We start from the raw sequence: 23893 nt of genomic DNA on the forward strand, positions 1-23893 counted from the left end.
ACTGACTTTGTGACAGTATTATCTCGATGCCTTGCATACTAAGCGAAGACACTAAGCATACCAGTGTATAAAGCCAACAATGTCTTTTCTGCAAATTATGGATAACTTGACCTTACATCCCACCACAGAGTGGAAGTGGTCTGAGTGGAGACAAGTAGATTTGAGCTCTAGCCCTTGACCACATAAAGACACATTTCCAATAATTAAAGAGTATGTGGTTAATTACAGCCAAATGAAGAAGAATGATTCATGCTAATGTCTTGGTTTCCCCGTACCCTTTGAAAGAAATCTGTATTACAATTAAAATCTTAGAAAGTGTGTTTATATTAAGAATGCCATCTGCCATATTAGTGAAATATTCAGTTTATTTTTCATTTTATTTTCCTATAATGTACCTCTTAATCTCTCTATTACTGGGATAACCCAGTTTGGTTTTGCAGCCTAAAATGATAGGAATTAAATATTATTTCTTTATGCATAAATCTATGATAACACAGAGAAGTTTAAATTCTGAAAATAATTAACCAGAGCAGATAACCCTGGGTTGACAAAAATAAGATTGTCTCCAGTTCTGGGTGAGTTATATTGGACTTAGCAATGGCAATAATAATAACATTTAAAATCACTATGTGGGGGAAGCCTGGGTGGCTCAGTGGTTGAGCGTTTGCCTTTGGCTCAGGGCGTGATCCCAGAGTCCCACATCGGGCTCCCTGCATGGAGCCTGCTCTCCCTCTGCCTATGTCTCTGCCTCTCTCTCTGCATGTGTCTGTCATCAATAAATAAATAAAATCTTAAAAAAAAAAACCACCATGTGTGATGCACAAGAGGAAATGCACTACCTAGGTCATCTCCTTCAGTCCCCACTGCAGCCCTTTATGAAGGTGGTTATCCCCACTGAAGTTGAGAGAGGTTCAAAGCTTGCCCCTAGTCATATGTGGAAAGTCACAAGTGGAAAGCTGAGGTACAGACTCAGGAACGCTGATTCTCATGTTCCTACACCAAACAGGAACCACATAGCTTCCATCTAAGCCTTTTCTTAGAGACTGTTGAGTCAATCTGTGGGCAAAGATGGCTCTCATTTTATTCCATTCAATTGATATAACTTGTCTCAGAAGAAGCCAAATCACTGTGAAAGAAAGTTTGGTCTTGGACCATGAAGAAACCATTCTTATGAGAATTATGAGAGAGCAATTGTGAGCACACAAGCCATGGGCGAAGGGGCAGAGGGAGACAGAGAGGCAGACTCCTCACTGAGCAGGGAGCCTGATGTGGGGCTTGGGCCCAGGACCGGAGATCATGACCTGAGCCCAAGGCAGACACTTAACCAACTGAGCCACCCAGGTGCCCCTGAGTTCTGTTGTCTTTTAGCGCTCTACACAGCGCCTTTCTTGTGCTGCTTTGTGAGTGGTCTGTCTTAAAAATCAAGTGAGGCAGTTTGCCTGGTTTTTGTGTCACGGGTGAAGATACATGGTTGAAGGCAGATGCCTAACCGACCGAGGCAGCCAGGTGACCCCAGAACTGTTCTATTTCTTGGAGAAACCTGGCCACCATGGTGGTTCTTAAGGAGTCAGAGGAGGAAGGCAGGGCAACATACACAAATGAATACATGCCATCCCTACCCCCAGATGAAGGCTGTCCAGAACCTCCAGGGAAATTGAGGAGACAGGGAAAAGTTGGGTTATATATAGATTTGGGGAGATTTTTGGAAAAGCTTCAAGGTGGTGGCCCTGAATGCACTCCTGTTAAGAACTGATTAGAAGAATCATCGAAAGTTGACGAGATGTGAATTTCTCAGGAACCAATGCTTTCTAGGAAGTATCTTCTGAAAGAGCACAGGAAAGAAGCCAAGGTCGAAGATAGAAGAAGCCAGTTTGCACACCTGGCACACTTTGGACCTCAGTAAATGTTGGTCAGTAAGAGCCGGGGCGCTCACGGTGTGCCAGGCACGAAGCTAAGTTCTCAATAAATTATCTCACTTAACTCTCACAGGAAACCCAGGAAGCTGGTGGCTTAACTCCATTTTACTCATGAGGAAACTGAGTCACAGAAAGGTTAAATAACACAGTATGAGAGTCCATAAGCTTAACCAATAAACCATGACTATCCAAAAAACAGATGAAAGAATCATGAATGTGGGAAAACAAAGCCCGCAAAGGACTTGGTCAGTGAACACAGCTAAACACCCTCATCGCACTTTACTTTTTCCCACTAGAAAAAAAAAAAAGAAGAGATAGAGTAGTGTTCAGGATATTAGCATAGCTCCTTCAGGTTTACCTCTGAGAAAAAAGATTTTTAAAGTGTTAAATGGATTCCTACAGCTACCTGGAGGTTCTTTTTTTTTTTTTTTTTTTAAGATTTTATTTGTTTATTCATGAGAGACACAGAGAGAGAGAGGCAGAGACATGGCAGAGGGAGAAGCAGGCTCCCTGCAGGGAGCCCGAGGTGGGACTCGATCCTGGGACTCCAGGATCATGCCCCAGGTCAAAGGCAGGCGCTAAACTGCTGAGCCACCCAAAGATCCCCAACCTGGAGGTTCTTGACGCCCATTTCAAGCATAGAAGTTCACCTTTTATCAGATCTATGTGGAAAAGTTATGTGTAAGATATCCTGCAGGGAGAAAAAGTTCCACTGTCTCAAAAAAAAAAAAATCTTTTTTTTTTCAATAGTACCTCTAGGCTCTAAAACAATGTTAACATTTACCCTTATTATTTACTATGAAACTTGGATAAGACAATAAGATGATACACATTCCTGATAAGCATCCCTCAAAACAATACTCTATTTGGGGTTAGGCTGTTTCCCATTACAGAATCAATTTAGCTCTAAGACAAGGAAGGAACACGGGGATGGTCAATATTTAAGCGAAGGCCCCATAGCCCATCACATCAGATAACGCAGGTCTTGACAGAAAGGACACGTGCCATTTAAGGGCCACAGTTCCAGGCAATTTGGTTCAGCTGCAGATTGAGAGAAGCTAGCAGGGCACAGATTATACAATAGTTAGAGAGAAGGTGACCCCTGGCAGGGGGTTGGGGGCGGTACGGGGAGGAGTGAGTCCAAAAGGCAGGGTCACAGATGGTGAGGAACAGCAGCCATTGCTTTGCGGCAAAGAGCAGTTTTCACTTACCATATTTTTAGCACTGGATTCTTCCTTTATAGTCAAAGCTAGACAACAATCAGCACTTTGGTCAACGTTCTTTTAAAAGACTAGGGAAAATGAGGTAATACTTGCATGCTTTGAAGACATGCTTGAAGATAACATGTTTATTGACAGAGCCATAGGTCTGCAAAAATATAATCCTGCGATCACCACAATCTACTGTGGTTGAGGCTACCTGCTTCCAGAGATACTTTTGTCAAAGCTTTGGGTTTATTTATTTGTCAATTAAATTCCCTCAACTATTTTATGCAGTGTGAGTGTAGGTGATATACTTGCACAGTTCAAAAGGCCTTAAACATGTAAGTGTACACAATGAAAATCTCTCAAGATTCCTCCCCCAGATATCTACCTCACCTTCCCACAGGCTACCGAAGTTATTAGTTTCTTGTGTTTCTCGTTAAATCCTTTCTTCCAGAGTTTAGGCAAATGTAATTATTTCTTTTGAATTTATACAAATGGTAAGAGGCACACACGCCCTTATGTGTCTTCAGCTCTGACTTTAAACTCCAGATGAGAGCAAAGGTGGGCCACAGACAAATCCAAGGAGGTCTCAAACCCAAATCAGTGGGTCTTACTGAAAGGACACATGGGAAAGGGGCAACATTAAAGGCAACCAGACCTCCAAAAGGACACTGAAGGCTGGGTGGGGTGAAGTGGGGACAGCTAGGACAGTGGAAAGAGCCCTCACAGAAGTTTCTGACTGGACACAACAGAATCATGTCCAAACAATGAGACCTTTGGAGCCCTGATGAGCAGCTTCAGGCCCAAACCAGGTTCATTCCAGTCTGAAGGAAGCAAAATAACTATTCAAAGTTAAAGGTGCAGGCCAACTGGGTGGCTCAGTGGTTGAGTGTCTTCCTTGGGCTCAGGGCGTGATCCTTGGGTCCTGGGATCGAGTCCCGTATCAGGCTCCCTACATGGAGCCTGCTTCTCTCTCTGCCTGTGTCTCTGCCTCTCCCTCTGTGTCTCATGAATAAATAAATAAAATCTTTTTTTTTTTTAAAGTTAAAGGTGAATGAATAAGATGCTCCTTAATTTCTCCCTAAGTTATGTATTCTACTCAAGCGTGAGGCATAAGGTACAGTGAGAAACAAATTATGTGTCTGCTTACTGTGTTTTTAATATGTATATACAACTGTTTCTATGAAATATTTTCATCTTAGAGCTACATTATGATAGAAAGCGAATGCAGCCGCACCCATGTCTCCTCTCATAGCTAGCTCAGGCTCCAAGCGACACCAGCCCACGTCACTCACAGACACTCGTGGCATTGCCAGCCACTACACTGACGCTGGAGGAACAATGTTAACAAGGCATGGCCCAGAGCCATCGTTTTCAGAAGATTCGGGTAAGCAAAGCCATAAGGATATAAACTCATCTAGGTCATTCATCCTCCAGCAGGTTTGGCTCATATCCAGTATTTTCATCATGAGTGTCTTCACCAGAAGCATTTTTTGCTGCATTTTCATGGCATAACTGGCAGTAAGGCAATTGTGCCACAAAAGATAAAATCACAAAAAATTTTTAAAAAGAAACATTCATTTGGGGACACCTGGGTGGCTCAGTCAGTTAAATGTCTGCCTTTGGCTTAGGTCATCGGGCTCCCTACTCAGTGCGGAGTCTGCTTCTCCCTCTCCCTCTGCTTGTGTTTGTTCACTCGCTCACTCTTTCTCTGTGTCAGATAAATAAATCTTTTAAAAAGGGGACATTCATTTAGAAGGACATACTGAAACATGAAATATGAAAGACAAAAGTAAAAAGACTTTATTATAAAATACAAAATAATTGAGTATATTTAGAATGTGCATAGACTCTTTGCAAATCTAAGCAAAGAACTGATTTTATTTTCTGGATTACACCTAAGCACTTGTCTTCAAAGTCTTTCATTCATAGTATTATGCCTTTGTGTGTGTATGGGGGGGGGGGTTATATTTTTTATTTATTTTTATTTTTTGGTGTTGGTTCATCTCCTTGTTCAGCATCTCACTTTTTCTTCCTTTGATAAAATTTCTTCCTTCATTAAGAGACTTACCAGTTTCCAAATACTAGGATGTATATTTGTAAGGGAGCTTTTTTTTAAAAAAAATTATTTTTTATATATACAGAGATAGTACATGAGCAGACTCCTTGCTGAGCAGGCAACCCCATAAGACGCTCAGTCTCAGGACCCTGGGATCATGACCTGGGTCAAAATTGAGAGTCGGCTGCTTAACCAACTGAGCCACCCAGGTGCCCCTGTAATTGAGTTTTGTATGGCATTGTAAAAACCTGCCACATGGTTGTTTGTTCTTGGCATATTGTCACGTATCCCTTGACAGACATTCCAAAGTTCTATGGGGAACATGTATTCAAATTCTGTGCCACTGAATGAAGGTTAAGATCCATATACCATAAAATGATAGTATTGCAGGAGTGGAGAAATGAAACCCAACTGTCCCCCCACTGATGAAACCAACAAACTATCACACCAAATGGGCAACCAGTTGTTTTGTTGCATTTTGTCTTATCTTTTATGGCAAAATTGCCTTATGGCCAATTATTTATGCAGCTTAAGATTTGCAGCAAAAATGCCTGTGGCCCCCCAGGCCCCGGTGAAACTCCCCAGCACCAGTCTGTCTACCCACAGGAACCTAACACCTTCCACAGTGTGAGTCTTACACATCCAAACCTGCCAGGTGACAACAAATACCACAAAAATAAGGACTCATTTTTAAGTCCTTGTGCAGTTTTCTCAAATGACTCATCATGGAGCTGACAAGTAAGTCTCTGCCTACCAGTTTGGAATGTCAGAAGGAATTCACTTTTTCTTTAGAGTGATGAAAACGTTTTGGAAATTGCAGGGGGTAGTGATGGTGGTTGCACAACACGGTGAAAGAAATTAATATCACGAAATTGTATATGTAAAAATGGTTAAAATGTCAAATTTTATGTTATGTACATTTCACAATAAAAAGAATTCAATGATATTGGGAGAGGAGTACTTTTAATGTCCTTGTTTAGCCATCTTAAATATATTCCCCAGTTGTTATTTAAAAGATTTCTTTATTCATGAGAGACAGAGAGAGAGGCAGAGACACAGGCAGAGGGAGACGCAGGCCCCTCAGGGAGGGGCTCCGCAGGGAGCCCAATGCGGGACTCGATCCCAGGACCCCCGGATCACACCCTGGGCCAAAGGCGGCGCTAAACCGCTGAGCCACCCAGGCATCAGTTTTTTGTGTTTTACATTTTATGTCTAGGAAATTCTAAAGTCTGGAGCTACTTCAATGAGAAGGTAACCAACGCTAAGACTGGTTCTTTGGCACCATCCACAATTCACTGTAAAAAGACAAACTTCGATCTCTGACACCTTCTCTTTTTTTCTGTCATGTGTATTTCTTTGGCAACGAACTGCCATTAAAAAATGATTATACTTTTAAAAGAACTAAGAACAACAGGTAATAATCCAATGCCATACTTCTAAATTGTTTCTCTGCGACTAATTGCTTTTGTCCTATTGTTTGAAAGGCTTCATTGAAATTACACAGCAATACAAAGATCAGGTGTTTGGTCATGCCACTGCCTTCATAATTTGGTGAAATTGAATGACGTCCTCTGGATTTCACAGCAGAATTTGTAAAATAATAATGAGGCCCTGCTGTTTCCCCTGGAGACAACTGTGGTCTTTGAAGGGCATCAAATCTTTCAAGTTGCTCGCTGTCATTGACACTCACTAATAGAAATATGAAATTTCTGTGACTTACAAATTAAACTTATAAAAACTTTAATCCTTCCAAAATGAGCATATGTCTGCTGCCTAGTTTATCCTTTCATACTTTTTATTAAAGAAGAAAACAAAAAGGAAAACAAGCAATGCTCATTTTGATGATTGAGGTTTAGGTTTACCTTTTGCATTTTATTTGCTTTGCAAATCCTATTGATCAAACAGGTTGATTTAAACATTAATTTTGCACCGCTTACATTCTTGCATCCAATGATGAGATTCAACACTTCGAGGCAAGACAGGCACAGATTTTGCCATCCATTTGCTTCCCTCATCTGCTCGTAGTCCCTACCCTCTCCAGCTGATGTGTTTCCTGGCTCATCCCTATCATGATTACCTGCCATGGGGAGCCTGACAAAAATCTTAAACTCAATGTTTTCACGAGGCAGGCGAGCTGGTCAAACACCCAGCGTTCCTGACTCCCTGGCCAGTGCTCCTTCCTGTATCTCATTTGTTCCGCAACAGGCCGCTCTCGCCAACCATGCTCAGCGCTGTATAATCTGCAGTGCCAAACTTCTAAAAACAAGCAAACCGACAAAAAAATATTGTTCTCAACGTCATGCTGGGGGTTTAGACTAATGAACACTGATATCCCTCAGTCACCCAATGTGTCACATATGACACATCTTTCTTAGAGTTTCAGCCATGGACTTCTAGACTGATTACTTCAACACTGCAGCCTCCCCACCCACCACCACACAAAAAAAATAAGAACAGTAGAATTTTATACATTTTGGCAGACTTGTTAGAAAAATTATTTTGTGGGAAATCAGTGAATCTTTGGTATCTGCTCTATTCTCAATATTATACCACATAAATCACCATCTACTCACAGTTTTGGATTAGAAGCAAATAGTACCTAAAGAGAAATCAGAAGCCTACACTTTTAAAATACTACAAGATGATGTACAGTTAACCACAGAAAAAAATTAGAAGTCTCAGCCCCCTGTACAAGAGTTTTGATCTTTGCTTTAACTCTTTAATTTATGAAGCACTCAGACCCTGTAGTCATTCTGGAACACCTTATGATTATGTGAAACCACAGAATAATTTCTATGTCTCCTTTGTAACACAGGTGGCATTTTATGTATTTTTTTACACACTGGGTTCAAAATTTTCTAAGTAGATAGTTAATAATATGCCAAAATCATGCTATCAGGTAGTATCATATTTAAGAAAGACTGTGTAAAAAAATCTATGCAGTAGAAAGAGTTAGCAGTGAGTGCATACTTATTTTTGATCACACATGGTTCTAAGTGCCTTATGTGTCTATTAGATCAGCTATGTATGACAGATATGCTATCCCTAATTCATATATAAAGAAATTAGAACTTAGAGGCTGCCCAACTTGCTCAAGGCTACAGAGCTAGTAAATGGAGGTGGTGAGATTATAACAAGGTATCACATTGCAACCTTCGTTCCTAATTACTATAATACCACTTATCCCTTATGAATTTGGACAAATTAGTTTTGATTTTATGGTAAAAATCTTGCAAGAGTCATGAAAATTCAACCTCCTGTAGCTCTGTGTCAGGTCTCAGTTCACGCCTTGGCATGGGAAGCTCACCTGCCAAGCACCCTTCACTACAGCAACTTTCCTCCGCCTGGAAAGAGGATACTTGGATGCAGTCATTAGCGGTATTGTAGAGGGAAGATTACAGGTAGGATAGAGTTGGACAGATTTGTCTTGCATCCCTTATGATTCTATGATCCCAAATAAAAAGGTAAAGAATAAAATCTAAAGGAAATGCTTAATGAACTGGATTTATGATTCATTTTAATGAAGCCATTATCCTCTTATTTTATTATCTATTCCAAGTGGGAGCATTAATGGCTTTGTTAAACTTTTCAGTTTTTAAGGATTGAAGCTGACATAAATTGGGGCCATTTTAAAATACTCATTCTGATCATTGTAGGTGAAAAATAAAACCACGGTATCTGTTTTTGGATACTCTTTAAAATCTGAATCCTGTGTATGCCATTAAATAAGTAACTTATGGGATCTGTCTGGAGGTGAGTGGGTGCTCTTCATAACCTGTTAATCCTCAATGATTCGTGGCCAAGATTCACTCAGTACCTACCTACCTCAGGCTGGAAGGGCTGCAGAGCTCCACAAAAAGCAGCTTTTGGCAAGCTTTGGAAACCGTGCATAGATGAGAAGGTGTGTGTGTGTGTGTCCAGGAGTTTTTATATTGCTTTTTCATGTTCAAATCTTGCATGTCCTCAAGAGACCTTGTCAAGGTCAAAAGCATAATAAGCTAACCAGGGGAAGCCCCAGAGAAAGCCAAGAACAGCTGGCTCCCTGGAGAACGCAGCCCTACTGACTTGGCAGTCTTGGGCTATTGCGGTGCTCTCTGGAAGGCCATCTCGTTTTTGGAGGAGGGAGGGAGGAAACCAAAGGGCAAGGTAAAGAGAAGTGGGAGCCATAAGATATACTATAAAACAAGATGCAGCAGAAAGCAAAGACAAGGAGTAGGAGATTTATGGGAACAAAGAAACAAATAATTATTTGGTTAATCAGGAAATAAATATAACTTTGGATATGTTTTCAGCAATTAAGTTTTGAGGAATAGATTTCAAAACTTGGAGTTTTTTTTTTTTTTTTTAAGCACTGACTAAAAATACCTTTCTGATGTCTAGTCTTTGTGTGAAAATAAATAAAACATACACACACTGCTTGAAATGCTCCAGAATGACAAATCACAGGTGTATATCTGAATGGAAACTACGAATGTGAGGATATTCTAAGTCCTTTGACTAGAATAGTACGAGGAAAATTGATCACGTTGCTTTATAATCTCACTGCTTTATAATCTCACTGCTTTCTAAGTATTAGAAAGCTCAGGTGGGAAAAGAAATTTGCCTACCTTGAAATTTTTTAGTCTGTACTGATGAAATGAGTCATAAAACTCTGTCATTTTGCTTGGTCTTTCTATATTTTTGATATTTAAATGTAGGAAAAAATAGAATGTTGTTAAATTATCAAACTTCAATGACTGTGGAGTTTTATGTTCAATAATTTTCAATTATCGTAATTAACAAACTTCTTTTTTTTTTCAGCGGTTTAAGAGATATGACTGCCTTGTAGGTGCCCTCTAGCTAGTAGAGGTACCTTTATATGTGGTTCAAAAAAGATTACTGTCCAGGAACACAGAGAAGCTCATCACCCGATGATACTCTTTGTCAGATGCCCTGTATAGGTAGCCTATCTCATTTTATTTAAAAAACAAAGCCTAAAAGCATATTAATGGCTCTTTTTCTTTTTTAATTATAGCAGAAAATGGCCCTCGTCTACTCGTGGAAGCAGAACAAGCCAAGGTGTTCTCACACAGAGGTGGCAATGTTACACTGCCATGTAAATTTTATCGAGACCCTACAGCATTTGGCTCAGGAACCCACAAGATCCGAATTAAGTGGACCAAGCTAACTTCAGATTACCTCAAGGAAGTGGACGTTTTTGTTTCCATGGGATATCACAGGAAAGCCTATGGAGGCTACCAGGGTAGAGTGTTTCTGAAGGGAGGCAGTGAAAATGATGCTTCTCTGGTGATTGCAGACCTCACCCTGGAGGATTATGGGAAATATAAGTGTGAGGTGATTGAAGGATTAGAAGATGATACTGCTGTGGTAGCATTAGAGTTACAAGGTAGGTATCTCTAAATCATGTTAAACTCGGAAATGATAATCATTTTTCATGATGAGTAGTATCTACTGGTTACCATAGTGATAATGCAAGAAATCAAAAGTCCATGCGTAGCCTGTTTCTTTTCTTTTGTATTTTGCAGTCTGTCAGTGGTTCCAGCTTTCATACTTGAAATGTACACACAATGGTTATACACAAAATTGAAGCTATTTGCAAGTAGGAGAAACGTGCAGTGGAACTGAATTAATATTTGGAAACTGCCTTATGCTATTCAAAATTTAAATCTCATGACATGGTTACTGAGAAATTCAGATTGAATGCATTTTTATTATGCTTCTAAAATTATCTCGTTTCAAAATAATGGCAACTTTTGTGAAGGACATCTGCTAACTAAAATACATGTAATTGTATTCTAGAAAGTAACTGTGAAATCTTAATTTAACAAAAAAGTGCCCTCCAGATTTATTTAAATAAGAAGTAAACTTTTTTAATGGTCCAAAGTCTTTTAGACACCAAATACCAAACATTTTAGGCATTCTGGGGGAATTTTATTTCTTTTTTTTATTTTTTATCTTTTTTAAATATTTTTTTTTAATTTTTCATTTATTTATGATAGTCACACAGAGGGAGAGAGAGGCAGAGACATAGGCAGAGGGAGAAGCAGGCTCCATGCACTGGGAGCCCACGTGGGATTCGATCCCAGGTCTCCAGGATCGCGCCCTGGGCCAAAGGCAGGCGCCAAACCTCTGCGCCACCCAGGGATCCCGGAATTTTATTTCTTAAGTATGTAATCTCAATAGGTCCCAAAGCCAAAATGTAGAGAACGCTAAACGGTTGATTGGAAGGATGGAGACATCCTCACTGCCCAAAGCCCACCCTCTATATGTCCCACCAGTAGGGAAATTCTTCTTTATTTCTCATGTATCTCAAAACATCTCATATTCATGAATTTCAGTGTTTCTTTACACTGAAGGATGAGTTATGGCTGTGGTGATGGAATACTTTCCTTCCTTATGCACATAGACTATAGTTGGGTATTTGCTAGAAGATCCTTTCACGTCCTAGAATAAAATTGTGCCTTTGGAAAAGAATCTGTTTGGTCCACTAGCCTATCACTGAAAAATTGACCTTTTGAATCCCACAGAGTCCCATCACATAGAGATTTATTAGCTTTATGTATCTAATAAATTGCAGTATCAAAGTACATTCTTGTGGCTTTCTCTTGTCTCTCTTTTTTCTCTTGTCTCTCTTAGTTGTAGTTCTTGGCTCCTGATTACATGTCACCTTGTACTTCCAGTTTTTATTGACTCACATTAATATCTACAATCACTGGCATTATTCAAGATGAAAAAAGTAATTGGCTTAGAGAGAAGAGTTAATCAAATGTTAATGACAGCCCACTTTCTTTATCGAAGGGGCATCAGGCAGTGGACAAAGCCTCGAGCCAGTAGTACCAACCAAGACTCTTAGGTTAGTCCCAACTCTGCCAGTATGAGTTTCATAACTGGGGCAAGTTACCTACCTTGTTGCACCTGGCTTCCTCACAACTATGAATAACAAGTTGAACTATATTATCTGTTCGGTTAGTTTTTCTTCTAAAATTCTGTTTACAGACTATGTATTTCCTAAACCCATGTAGTACACCTGCCATATTTCTTATCTCTCTCTGTTTATTTTAAAAGAAAACTTCAAGCGAATTGACCAGTATAATTTGCCAGAAGTAGGAGGAAACCATAAAAATATATATACAATGAATATAAGATACTTCCATATTCCATCTGGATACCTGCTTGCTAATAGCTTTGGCATAAAGCCTCCTGTAGCTTTGTTTGAAAAGGAGATTTACAATATGTCAGAGGAGGATGTACTCTACGACTGTACTGAAGACATAATTAGAGATGTTGAAGTAGAAACTGTAAAAAGGGTAACTTTTCCTGCCTAGGCCCCGCACCATCCCAAAGCATTACGTTTTCCCTGCTATTGGAACGCTTCCCGACCATATGACCCATTAGCACATGAGCCAAGTAAATGTGTCCAAGAAACCAATTTAACTGATAAATATTTTTATAAGTGCCTTTTTGGTGCCAGGAGATGTGAAGATTTCCAAATCTTGGTTGCTGTAATCATGTGTGCTGTGTGTTTCGCTCACTTTCAGTAATGCCCCTTGACAGATGAGACTTAGGAAGAACTCCTTTTCTAAGGTAACATGGCGAGTGGTCAGAGCTAAAACTGGAATTTGATACCAAGAACATTGGACGAACACTGGATATGTTTTTATCCACTATGATCAAGGGGTTTACAGGAAGGAGAAATTCTCTGATGGGGAGAAGACCAGAGGCTTCAAAAAGGCAGCAGTCTTTGGCAGCTTCTGGCTTCAAGAGATTCTTAGAGGCTCCAAAGTTATTTGGGTGATAACCTACAGACTGTCTTTGGTTCCCACTGCATTAACTGAGGTACTCATGGGAGCTGTTAAATTCCTGTCCCTGCAGATAGTGTTTCTCCATCTTTCTTATGTGCTGCAGCAAGGGTAGGAACAGTCATTAACCAGAGGCCATGCCTTGAAAGAGCTAACATCTTAACAGTGAGCATTATACACAGGAAACCATTTCTGAACAACTGAAAAAAATATAAATCTTCAAAGAATAAGGTCAGAGTTCTACCCCGTGTCTTCTCTTCCACTCCGCAGCAGTGACATTCTCACAGCACCTTCCACATTGTAGCTCTAATCACACTTTGTTTTGTAAAGATTGCCTGTCTCCACCTGTTAACCACTATCTGCTTGAGGGCAGTCAAGTGCCAAGAATGCAGTTAGTGCTCAGTAAATAGTTTACAAGTGATTGAATGTTAGACACAATGGGTTTAAACTATTCAAATACTAAAACAAAATGTGCATGCCATGGAGAGGAGGCCGTGGGAAGTACTGCAAAGGAAGCAACATTTGATTTGGACCCCGAAAGGTGAACCTGGTCCTTCCAAAGGGTAGAGAGCATGAAAAAGCAAGGGAGAGGATCTTTCCCCAAAGGGAAAACTGAAAAACAGATGCCACAGACAGTCTGCATCCACATGGACTGGTTTAAGGCTCCCAGCTTTGGCAATAGGGTGAGATAAAAGTCTTTATTATAGCCAATTTCAAACATTTGGAAAAATTAGAAAGACTAGTATATTGAATCCCTATATGCCATTGTCCAGCTTCAAAAATTATCATGATAAAGACACCTTATTTTATCTTATTTTATATAATCCCACTTCCACTGAATAATTTTCAAGAAAACCTCAGCATATTATTTTGTCTACATATGCTGCAATATACAATAAGAACTCCTATTGTAAAATGAAATTACAAAAAATATTTAAGATAGTCATTGTAGAATAAAATTTGAAGAAGCTTAGTTGCTAACCTGAGGATAGACATGAAAAGTGACTTGATAATTTCCACATAGTCTGGGATAGATGAGCAAGGTGCAGCGATTATATACCTAAGAGTTTAAGGGCTATGTGGCAAAAGAGATCTTGTGGTTATTCCTTATTAGCTCAAACCCAGTTTTTGACTTTTTTCATTATGAGTTACATTCTTATATATGACCATCAGGCCTCGTCAATCTTACGACGTACATAAATAAGGCCAAGGAAGCATATCATTTTAAATGTCATGATTATGCTGCCTTTTCAACTGTAATTGTACAATATTTTAAATTATATTAGTCCTTTAATATATACCAAATGCTGTGTGCTCCAAAGAATTTTTCCAATTAGAAAGAAATCATTCTTCTTTAAGATGTCCAAATTATATGGCTTGTATTTATATATTACAAGATTTTATTCTGTCTTGGATTCAAGACAGAATATACGTATATATATATTTTTTTGTATTACGTATCTATAAAATGCATATCAAACCATACGCACTTTGAAGGAACAGACCATTCCCCAAACCTGTATTCTAGAGGACTGAGCCCAGTGCCTTGCTCTTAGCTGTGACTTAAGAATTGCTTTTATGAATAATATTGATAAAAAAAATATAACCTTTTTTGAAAGACTAAACTACATGTGAGCTGGAGTTAGCTGTGGATAATTTTTTCATATAAAAGCTTTGATTGGGTAATACCTTCTGATTTCTACCAATTACCCACATTGCCAGGAACAGTACTCAGCAAGACTAGCCTTATGTGAATATAACGGAGAGATTCCACTCACTAGAAATTAATGAGTAACTTGGTCTATACAATTCATCTCAGCAATCAACAAATAAATAAAAAATATGAAAAACAATACTTTTTCTTCCAATCTCCCATTGTATTGGTTTTCTGCTATTGAAAATGGGGCCAGATACACAAAAATATAGTCTGAGAGCTATTAGAAATTGAAAAATAATTTCAGATATGTGTAGTACTGATAGGCCCTGTAAGGAGTACTGAGGAAGGCAAAATTATACTCCATGGTTTCTGTCCTTCTATTATTAAAGCTACTGAAATTTATATTAGCTCTCATATGGGCCATGGTATGAACATGTTTCAGATGTCTAACAAATTGATATTTGCCCACAACTAGGATGAATTGGACTGTGCAGTTATAAATATTAAATAATGTGTTTTCAAAACATATTTCTACTGACTAAACTACTCACATTCTTTTCCATACAATAGATCATCCTTATTAATTCCCTTTGTTGTGATGCATACCAGCCCTTCATAGGAAAAGAAACAACTTTTGATTACATTTTGACAGATGAGTATAAAATAATCATACTTGGAAAATAATCACACGCCCTTCGTTTTCACCGAAGGAAGTTTAGCTTGTATTTTTGTAATGCTGGATGAAAGCAATAACCATTCTCCCCATAATTCAGCTGCAGGAAGTACACATTTTTCCACAGAGACAGGTTTCTGCAATTACAGCCTTAGATGTTGAAATCTTAACATGCTGGAAGTAAAATAAGTAAATAAATAAAATACTAACAAACATGTAGTTCCAGAAATGCCCCTGCTGGTAAGAAACATTTAATTATTGAAATATGTACACCAAATGTGCACAGTACAGTGAAACTTTTACAACCTTGGCTAAGACTCAGAAATAGATCTTGATTTACTAGGAATGTAGTGTTTCCGTGATCATCAAACATTAATTAAAATTCAAGTAAATGTTTTGAATTAATATAACAATAAGTTGACCACTTTTTCCTACAACTGAAAAATAATGAAGTTTCGATATCGGGTCTTGTTATGACTTTAAGAAATGTTTGCATGAAGTTATGTTAAATTTGAAAGGAACTTAAATAAAAATACATTACACTGAATTTGGAACTGAGTCAACCATGGTTCAGGAACGTTCAATGCTTAATCAAGAACAAACAACTCAGGAAAATTTTTTCCTAATGCTCATGAGAGTCCACCAAATAACACCACAGTGAATTTAAGCCAGAAATGTTGTCTAGGTCTTGAAAATTATTGTAAATTAAAATATCCTACATTCCCCACTGTTCCCTTCTTGAGACGTTTGGGAAACAGGATCCTACCCAAATGGCTTCTCTCTCCAGACTTTGAGAATTTTCTTTCACTTCGGGTCTAGCTGCCAAAGAAATCTCTTCCGGATAAATTAAATATGTTTCTTTTCATTGGCATTGCTGGGGTTCTGAGGAATGAGGATGAAAGGCATGAGAGGACAGTGAGAGCTCTAGCAGCTCCTTCCCAGCGCTAACTGGGTTCTTAGCTGGATGCCTGGAAATAGCTCTTCTTAGATAGAACCATCTCGGGCTCCCCTCCACCCCCACCACTGCAGGGGGCAGTGACAACTGAGAGAGTCTTTTCCTCCTTCCTTTTGGCTCTGATTCAACTTACAGATCCTTCAGCCAAGAACCTGAGAAGGCAGGATGAAATCAGGAAGCCTTCCTGGATCCCTGCCTCTAGTGAATGGTGCCAGCTGGACTGCCCTGGAGGGACAAACGTGTCCTGCAGAGTCCTTGGGTGGACATGACTTGATTTAGGCTATTGAAATTTCTTCTTGTAGAGTCTTCCAGGACAATTTATAAAAGGAAAACATTTCCTGTGTCCTGGTTACACTATTAGTGAATTGTACATTCATCTTGCATAGGGTCTGCAGTCTCATAAAATAACACTTGTGATATAACCCACCAAATTACTGTGTCAGTGGGACAACTTTTATATTCCAAGTATTCTTTTAAAGATTTCATTTGTTTATTTTATTTTATTTTATTTTATTTTATTTATTATTGAGAGAGAGAGAGAGAGAGAGAATGAGCAAGGGTGGGGCAGAGGGAGAGAAAAAGAGAAGCTGGGAGCCCAATGCAGGGCTTCACCCCAGGATCATGACCTGAGTCAAAGGCAGATGCTTAACTGACTGAGCCACCCAGGTGCCCCTCCACATGCTAAAGTATTAAATATTACTAATTACAATAAAAAAAAATCCAAGGCAGGACCTTAAATAACCACTCTGAATTAACTGTCTTTTCTGGGGAGATGTTTTGAGGCAGTGGTCCCTGTTAAAGTCAGCAAATGATACAACATTGCTTTCTTATGACATAATTCTCATCCTTTAAGGGAAATGCACAGAAAGTCAGGAGATGGCTCAATCACCTCCAGGGATTATTTGACCAAAAAGAATGCTTTAGGGAAGCCATTGCATCTTCCCAGGCAAAGTCAAGCGCCAAATCACAATGTTCACATTAGTTAAGGGTTTTTGCCCTCTCACATACTTAACTCAATTCTTTGGCATTAACTAAATCAATGTTTATTCTGTATCTACCTTGCACAGGACAAGCTTTGGGAAGGTTGCTTTTTGTTTTTGTTTTTTTTTTTCTATTTGCAATAGAAATGTTTTCAAAAGCTAGTTTCAATTTGCGACATATGAATATGGAAGCTGAAAAGTTATTTTTAAATGAAAGTTCTCATTTCAGTTGTGCTGTTCAAGAACAGAAAAAAAATAAGAAGAAGGGCCACCACGCTAGAAGTTGAAATAGATTAACAGAGTACTCTTTATGGAGTATGGAGTGAGGTATGCCTCACTGTAAACAATTCTTATTAATATGAACTAAGGCTGCTTAACTAGGTTTCTGTTACTTAGATAAACTCACTTTAGAGTTTCTCCAAATAGGAAGCCTCCTGAGTGAAAAGTCCTTAGATCAGTTTTTAGGAGCATATGTAAAAGGAAGTATATAGCTACACTTGATTCATTTGTTACCACATATGTTTATACATTTAAAAGGCTATAGGAAGCCAGGCACCTAGGTGCCTCAGTTGGTTAAGTATTTGACTCTTGATTTTGGCTGAGGTCATGATCTCAGAAGCGTGGAATCAAGCCCTGAGTCTGTTCTGCGCTCAGCACGGGCAGAATCTGCTTGAGATTCTCTCTCCCTCTCGCTCTCCCCCTCCCCTCCCTCCCCTGCTCAGGGGCACTCAATAAATAAATAAATAAATAAATAAATAAATAAATAAATAAATAAAATCTTTAAAAAAATGAAATATAAAGGGCTATCCTAAGCTAATTACTAATTATATTAGAATACTTACTAATAAAAACATGGAGAATTTTAATAAATAACTTCTCTCTGAGCATGATTTCTATATCCTCTGCCGCCATTAGTATTCAATATTGACTTTTTCCTCACTGAAAAGGACTCAGTAGTAATCCATTTTAGGGTTAATAACAGAAGTAGCAGAAGGGAGATTCTCAAGGAAGCTCCTTAAAAAAGATAACCTGTGGATGAATCATTCCAGAAAGGAGAGTTGTAAGGCTTGAACTGAGCTCTTGGCAAAAGGACCAATCACTGAGATAAACCCCATAGCTAACTGTGAGATGCTTGGAGCTGAGAGGCTGTTCGTAGGTGAAAGGGACCATGAGAAACCACCGTAAGGTGACCATAAACTCTAACTTGACCTGATGGAGATTTTATTGCCTTTTCACCAGTCAAGTGGCATTTGCTCCTGGTCCTTACTGACTGCACCACTAACCCCTTGGCCTCTCCTTTGGACAGGTGTGGTGTTCCCCTACTTTCCACGACTGGGGCGCTACAATCTCAATTTTCACGAGGCGCAGCAGGCTTGCCTGGACCAGGATGCTGTGATCGCCTCCTTCGACCAGCTGTACGAGGCCTGGCGGGGCGGGCTGGACTGGTGCAACGCTGGCTGGCTGAGTGACGGCTCCGTGCAGTACCCCATCACCAAGCCCAGAGAGCCGTGCGGAGGCCAGAACACGGTGCCCGGCGTCCGGAACTACGGGTTTTGGGATAAAGACAAGAGCAGATACGATGTTTTCTGTTTTACATCTAACTTCAATGGTAAGCCACTAACTGCACTGCCTTCTTTCCTGTCCAGGGGATCAATACGTATTGTAATGAAACACTCAATTTTTAATCCTACCTACTTAAGGAAAAAAAGAACAGAATGTGGCCTTGACGTGTTGCCCTCAGTTTGAAAAGATGCAAAGTTCTGTAACATTCATAATTTTTAAAAAATCCCCCTAAGCAAAAATGCGTATTTCCACTACTCCTAGGTTCGTGGCATCCGATTGTAATTATAAAACAGTTTAAATTGCAAACTTGTTACGGGGTCTCTTTCTTATTGACAAACACCTTGCCGCCACTGCGTGTGATAGACACGTAGGCCCTGGGCTACAGAGTTCTCAACTAAAGTGAGACCAGCCTCTATGTCACGCTCTCTTGCTCTAAATTACAAAGTCAAGTATGTTCATAGTTGATCAACCAAATGCACAATAAAGAGAGAGCTCAGAGTAAAGAGAACTTTGCAAAAAATAAATAAGTAGCAATAGGACTGGAGGCAAAAGTGGAAGAAGAGAGATCCAGGTGGCCTCCGTGTTGATGACTTGATCTGTCACCTTCACCATAACTCCCAACCTTGTCTTGCTCTGTCCAGAATCAGCTGTGTAATTTGTGAGGCCCAGTGCAGAATGAAAATGTGGGTTCCATGACCAAAAATCAAGGATTTTAAGATGGTGACAGCAGCATATTAAACAAGCGTGGGGCCCCATGTAACTGCACAGGTCGCACACTCCTAAAGCAAACCCTGGCCCTGTCGTTTTATATTCTAGTTCCCTGGGGACATGCTTTGGGAAAAATAGCAAGGGACAGGGGATGGCCGAACTTTCTGTAAAGGGCCAGGTGATAAATACTTTTGGCTTTGTGGGCCACACAGTCTTTGTTGCAACTACTCAATGTAGCTCCATACACTGTCATGCAAAACAGCCACAAGCAGTATTAAAGCGATGGCTGTGGCTGTGTTCCAACAAAACTTCTGTTGACTCCTCCTGTGCTGTAGACTTTGCGGACCTCCCTGTGGTACGGATGATAGAGCCGACCTCTAACTAATGTTGCAGGGGCCTCGGCCTTTCCTTCAAATCACATTGTCTTAGTCTAGAAAGACTTGGCAAGCTCGAATGTATACTTCCATAACCCGTATGTGATGGAGGGCAAAGAGGCAGCCCATAACAATCTGTGATCAGACTAGAGAGTCTGATTACACTCCACATGAGCCTCAAAGTCTGGGAAAATCTTCAATCAATGTAGCACGTCAGCCAATGGATGTCGCACTTTATACGTTGTAGGCATATTTAATATACATTAAAGGCAGTTCAGTAATTAACTTTATTCAGTGAGTGGTTAAGACTAACACGCTCTTCCTTGTGAAATCAAGAAATGGTTAGGTGTCAGGGCTCCCACGGAGCAAAGCTGAAAAAAAAAATAAATAAATGCACCCTCTTTGCTAGGAACTGAACAGGCTGGGGTTCACATTCTGAGTCTGCATTATTTATGGCAAGTGACTTCCTGTATTTTTTGCATTTTCATACTGTAGTCTTTGAATCAGAATAATGTCTTATTGATACCTGTAGTGAAAAGGACTTGAGGGCTTTTGATTTTTTTTAAATGGACTTTTATGTCAGGAATGTGTTTTGATCTTTTCACATTCAAATTTTGCCTCTCCAGAAACTTGTGCGAGGGTTCAGTCTTGCTACAGCTAGAATTTAAATAGCTCTTGCTTTTAACGTGGAATTTTGTCTTCTCTAGTGCTACAGAAGGGCCCTTTTAGTCCCTAATTAGCTAACAGAAACTGCATCTGTCATTTCCCTTCTCTGTTTCAAAGCTGTAAAATGGCATGTCTGAACGCATAGCAAGGGGCAAGGAAAAAACTCATCTAGCAGAGAATGACTGAGGGGTGCTATGTTTAATGGACAACCCCATGGTCCCAAACCTGACAGCCATTGCTCTATCTCCCCCCGCCCCCCCCCCCCTTCATGGAAAAGCACTTGGGTTTGGGCTCCTTCCATGTCTGTGGAGCTCAGCTGCAGACAGGCCCATTGACTCTCTCCCCTTCTCTCCACAGGCCGGTTTTACTACCTTATCCACCCCACCAAGCTGACCTATGATGAAGCAGTGCAGGCTTGTCTCAACGATGGTGCTCAGATCGCCAAAGTGGGCCAGATATTCGCTGCCTGGAAACTTCTGGGATATGACCGCTGCGATGCGGGCTGGTTGGCAGATGGCAGCGTCCGCTACCCCATCTCTAGGCCAAGAAGGCGCTGCAGTCCTACAGAGGCTGCGGTGCGCTTCGTGGGTTTCCCAGATAAAAAGCATAAGCTGTACGGTGTCTACTGCTTCAGAGCATATAACTGAGCGTGCCCCTGGAGCACATCAGTTTTAAAGTCATTAAGAACATGTGAAAGGTTGTTGTTGTTTTTTTTTTTTTCAATATGAACTCATGCAAGTTACCAAAACTGTGATAACCCTTTTTTACTTACTGTAAAGAGTCATTTTCATAAAGACCAATTCATTGATTTGTTTTTGTAAAGCTATCATTCAATATATATTATAAATTAATATAATTTTAAGGGAAGCGCTATATTAAGGAGGCTTTAGAGCTCAACTGTTTAGGCTACATCATCCCAGTGAAGTATCCTTTCATGAACGGGGCATGCAATAGCTTGAGGTTTGCTAGGATTAAATTGAGGAAAGTACAGCTACTTGGAGCAGCAGCTTCCACAAGCACAAATTTTACACATTTGTACAATTTTGAAATGCACTACAATATACAAATTAGAGCAACAGATTTGAAATACAGGCTTCTTTACATAAACTGAGATTCCGAGAGGTTGCACAAAACTCAGTTTCACAAGGGAACAAGCTACACTTTTCTAAAAGATAATATTTCAAGTCTGCAATAAACAGAATGTTTTAGTCTATAAAATCCTGCCTTTTTGACCAAAAAAAAAAAAATTCATATGGACTCCAATGCATAATAACAAGCACAGTTAAAACTCCTTAATAACCCCATTTATATGAAGTATGAAACGTAAATAAGCAGATAATATTTAACCAATGAGAGACTCCTATATTCTTTTAATTAAAATGACATGTACCTGAGAAAAATTGTTAAATCTTTTGAGTAGCTTTACTGAGTTATATTTAAATTCTAAAGGCCGTCTGCTAAGCAGCCATTAGCATCTACTCAGGGCAGTTATATAGATAAACTGCTGGACAGAAAAATTGTAAAATTTAGCAGCTTGATTTTATGTTAGCCTATGAAATATATTGTCCTATAAAAATAACTTTAAACTATTTAATATTTCCTTCTTTACCTTACACGAAAAAAGTTTAAATCACAAAAGGAATGAGTAACTATACACTTGCCTAACCAAGAAATATAGACCCAACTTTCAAAATTTCTATTATTCTACTTTGTATACATACTAGAAAGCCCAACCGGTACCTGTGAGTGGGGGGAAACAAGTGAACAAAGTAGTTCTAAACCTTCCTCCATATAGAAAATGTGGTCAGTGATGTCACTTTCCTTGCTGGTCATCATTAGGCTTAAATGAAATGCAGAAGCTCCCATCAAAGAGTTTACACTAAAATCTTCAGGGCTTTAAATGAAAGGGTAAGGCCAGTTTCAGAAAAACAACTTTAGACATTAGCAGCTCCAATATTAAATAAAGCTCTGTTTTCCTATATTTTTATGACTGTTGAGACCCCGCAGGGACCAATATTTGTATTCAATTTACATTTCATGGTTTCCCATTGTTTCACAATGAGTTCTAATAAATGGGATTTAGTATAATAATCCAAGTATGACATAGCTGGTATGCTTTCATGAATGTTTTTATGTAGATTTCCCTCCCATGAACATGAGTAAATAAATCTGTTTCCTGAATTGATTGTGGTTGCATTTAAAGCTCTGTAATAATTCTAATAAATTTACTCTATAAATATAGAGTTAACATGTGTAGAAGGTATAGAACAATTGGAAGCCCATGAAACCATAATTATATCCATATATTATCTAGACAAAATATTGTAAATAAGAGTTGATCATTTCTTTTATTGAAGCGTATCTGGGAAATTTCAGATGCTTTAATATTGAAAGAGGACAATGTATGCATGCACATTTTTACATTAGGCTGGATATGCAAATTGTACAAAAATATAAATCCAAAGAGATTGTAAAGTTTAACTCAGACACTGCTGATACAACTAGAACTCAAACTACTAACCTAAAAATACCTGAATGGTCTAGGATAAGATGAATATATTATTTAAAGAGGGGACTATCTCCAAAATAGCAACTTTAACACCTCAGATATGGGGGTTAGCATGTTGGAGGAAGCCCATACTTGAATGATTATGCCCCACATTATAAGAATTGTATCGGGAATGCAAGTGGGAACACATTTCTATTGAAGCAGATATGTAAATTTCAGTTATTGCTGCAGAACTCTACCTTTATAATATTTTAAGCATCGTAGCATTTCTTAACTTTTGAATACTTACTAGTATTGGAATTGGTGCTGTTCAAAATCTCTGGAGTGACTGTTAGCTAATTAAAACCTATTCTGATTGCACGCCATTTTTCCATGCTTGTAAAAGGAAAAAAAAAAACACAAAAACAAAAAAATTAACAGAATGAATACTGCTGGGCAGAATTTTTATCTTCTGACTTCCCCCAAAGGATCAGAATCCCCTTGCCCCTTTGGACTCCTATCTGAGTAAGGGTATTTTTAATGTTCTTATTTTGCCATTTTTCCACCAATATCTATTTTCCTACTTCATTTTCCAACATATCTCACTGAGTATTTCTAAAAAAGAGAAGCTATCCCAATACACACAATTCCTAAAAGAAACTCAGTAACAACACTATCGAATTCAGAAAGTGCTCCTCAGACTTGGGTTCCAAGAGCATCAGAGGGATGAGATGGGAGTCTGGGTTAGAAAATTTTGTTTTAATCATTTTGTCCATAACTAACAACTGAGGCCCACTTAAGGAACGAAGTTGACTTGCAAATTTCACTGAGATACCAACATCTGAGAACA

General features: G+C 39.2%; 1 protein-coding gene across 1 annotated transcript in view; it reads left to right on the plus strand.

The window, feature by feature from the left end:
* Positions 1-22827, plus strand: part of HAPLN1 (hyaluronan and proteoglycan link protein 1) — a 76409-nt gene extending 53582 nt beyond the window's left edge. Inside the window, exons 4-6 of the mRNA XM_041751407.1 lie at positions 10195-10566; positions 18551-18853; positions 20913-22827. Coding sequence (XP_041607341.1) covers positions 10195-10566; positions 18551-18853; positions 20913-21202 — 965 coding nt within the window. The 3' untranslated portion in view covers positions 21203-22827. The remainder of the gene's footprint in view (positions 1-10194; positions 10567-18550; positions 18854-20912) is intronic.
* The last annotated feature ends 1066 nt before the right edge of the window (positions 22828-23893 follow it).

This window comes from Vulpes lagopus, chromosome 4, assembly GCF_018345385.1.
Source record: "Vulpes lagopus strain Blue_001 chromosome 4, ASM1834538v1, whole genome shotgun sequence".
Lineage (NCBI taxonomy): Eukaryota > Metazoa > Chordata > Mammalia > Carnivora > Canidae > Vulpes > Vulpes lagopus.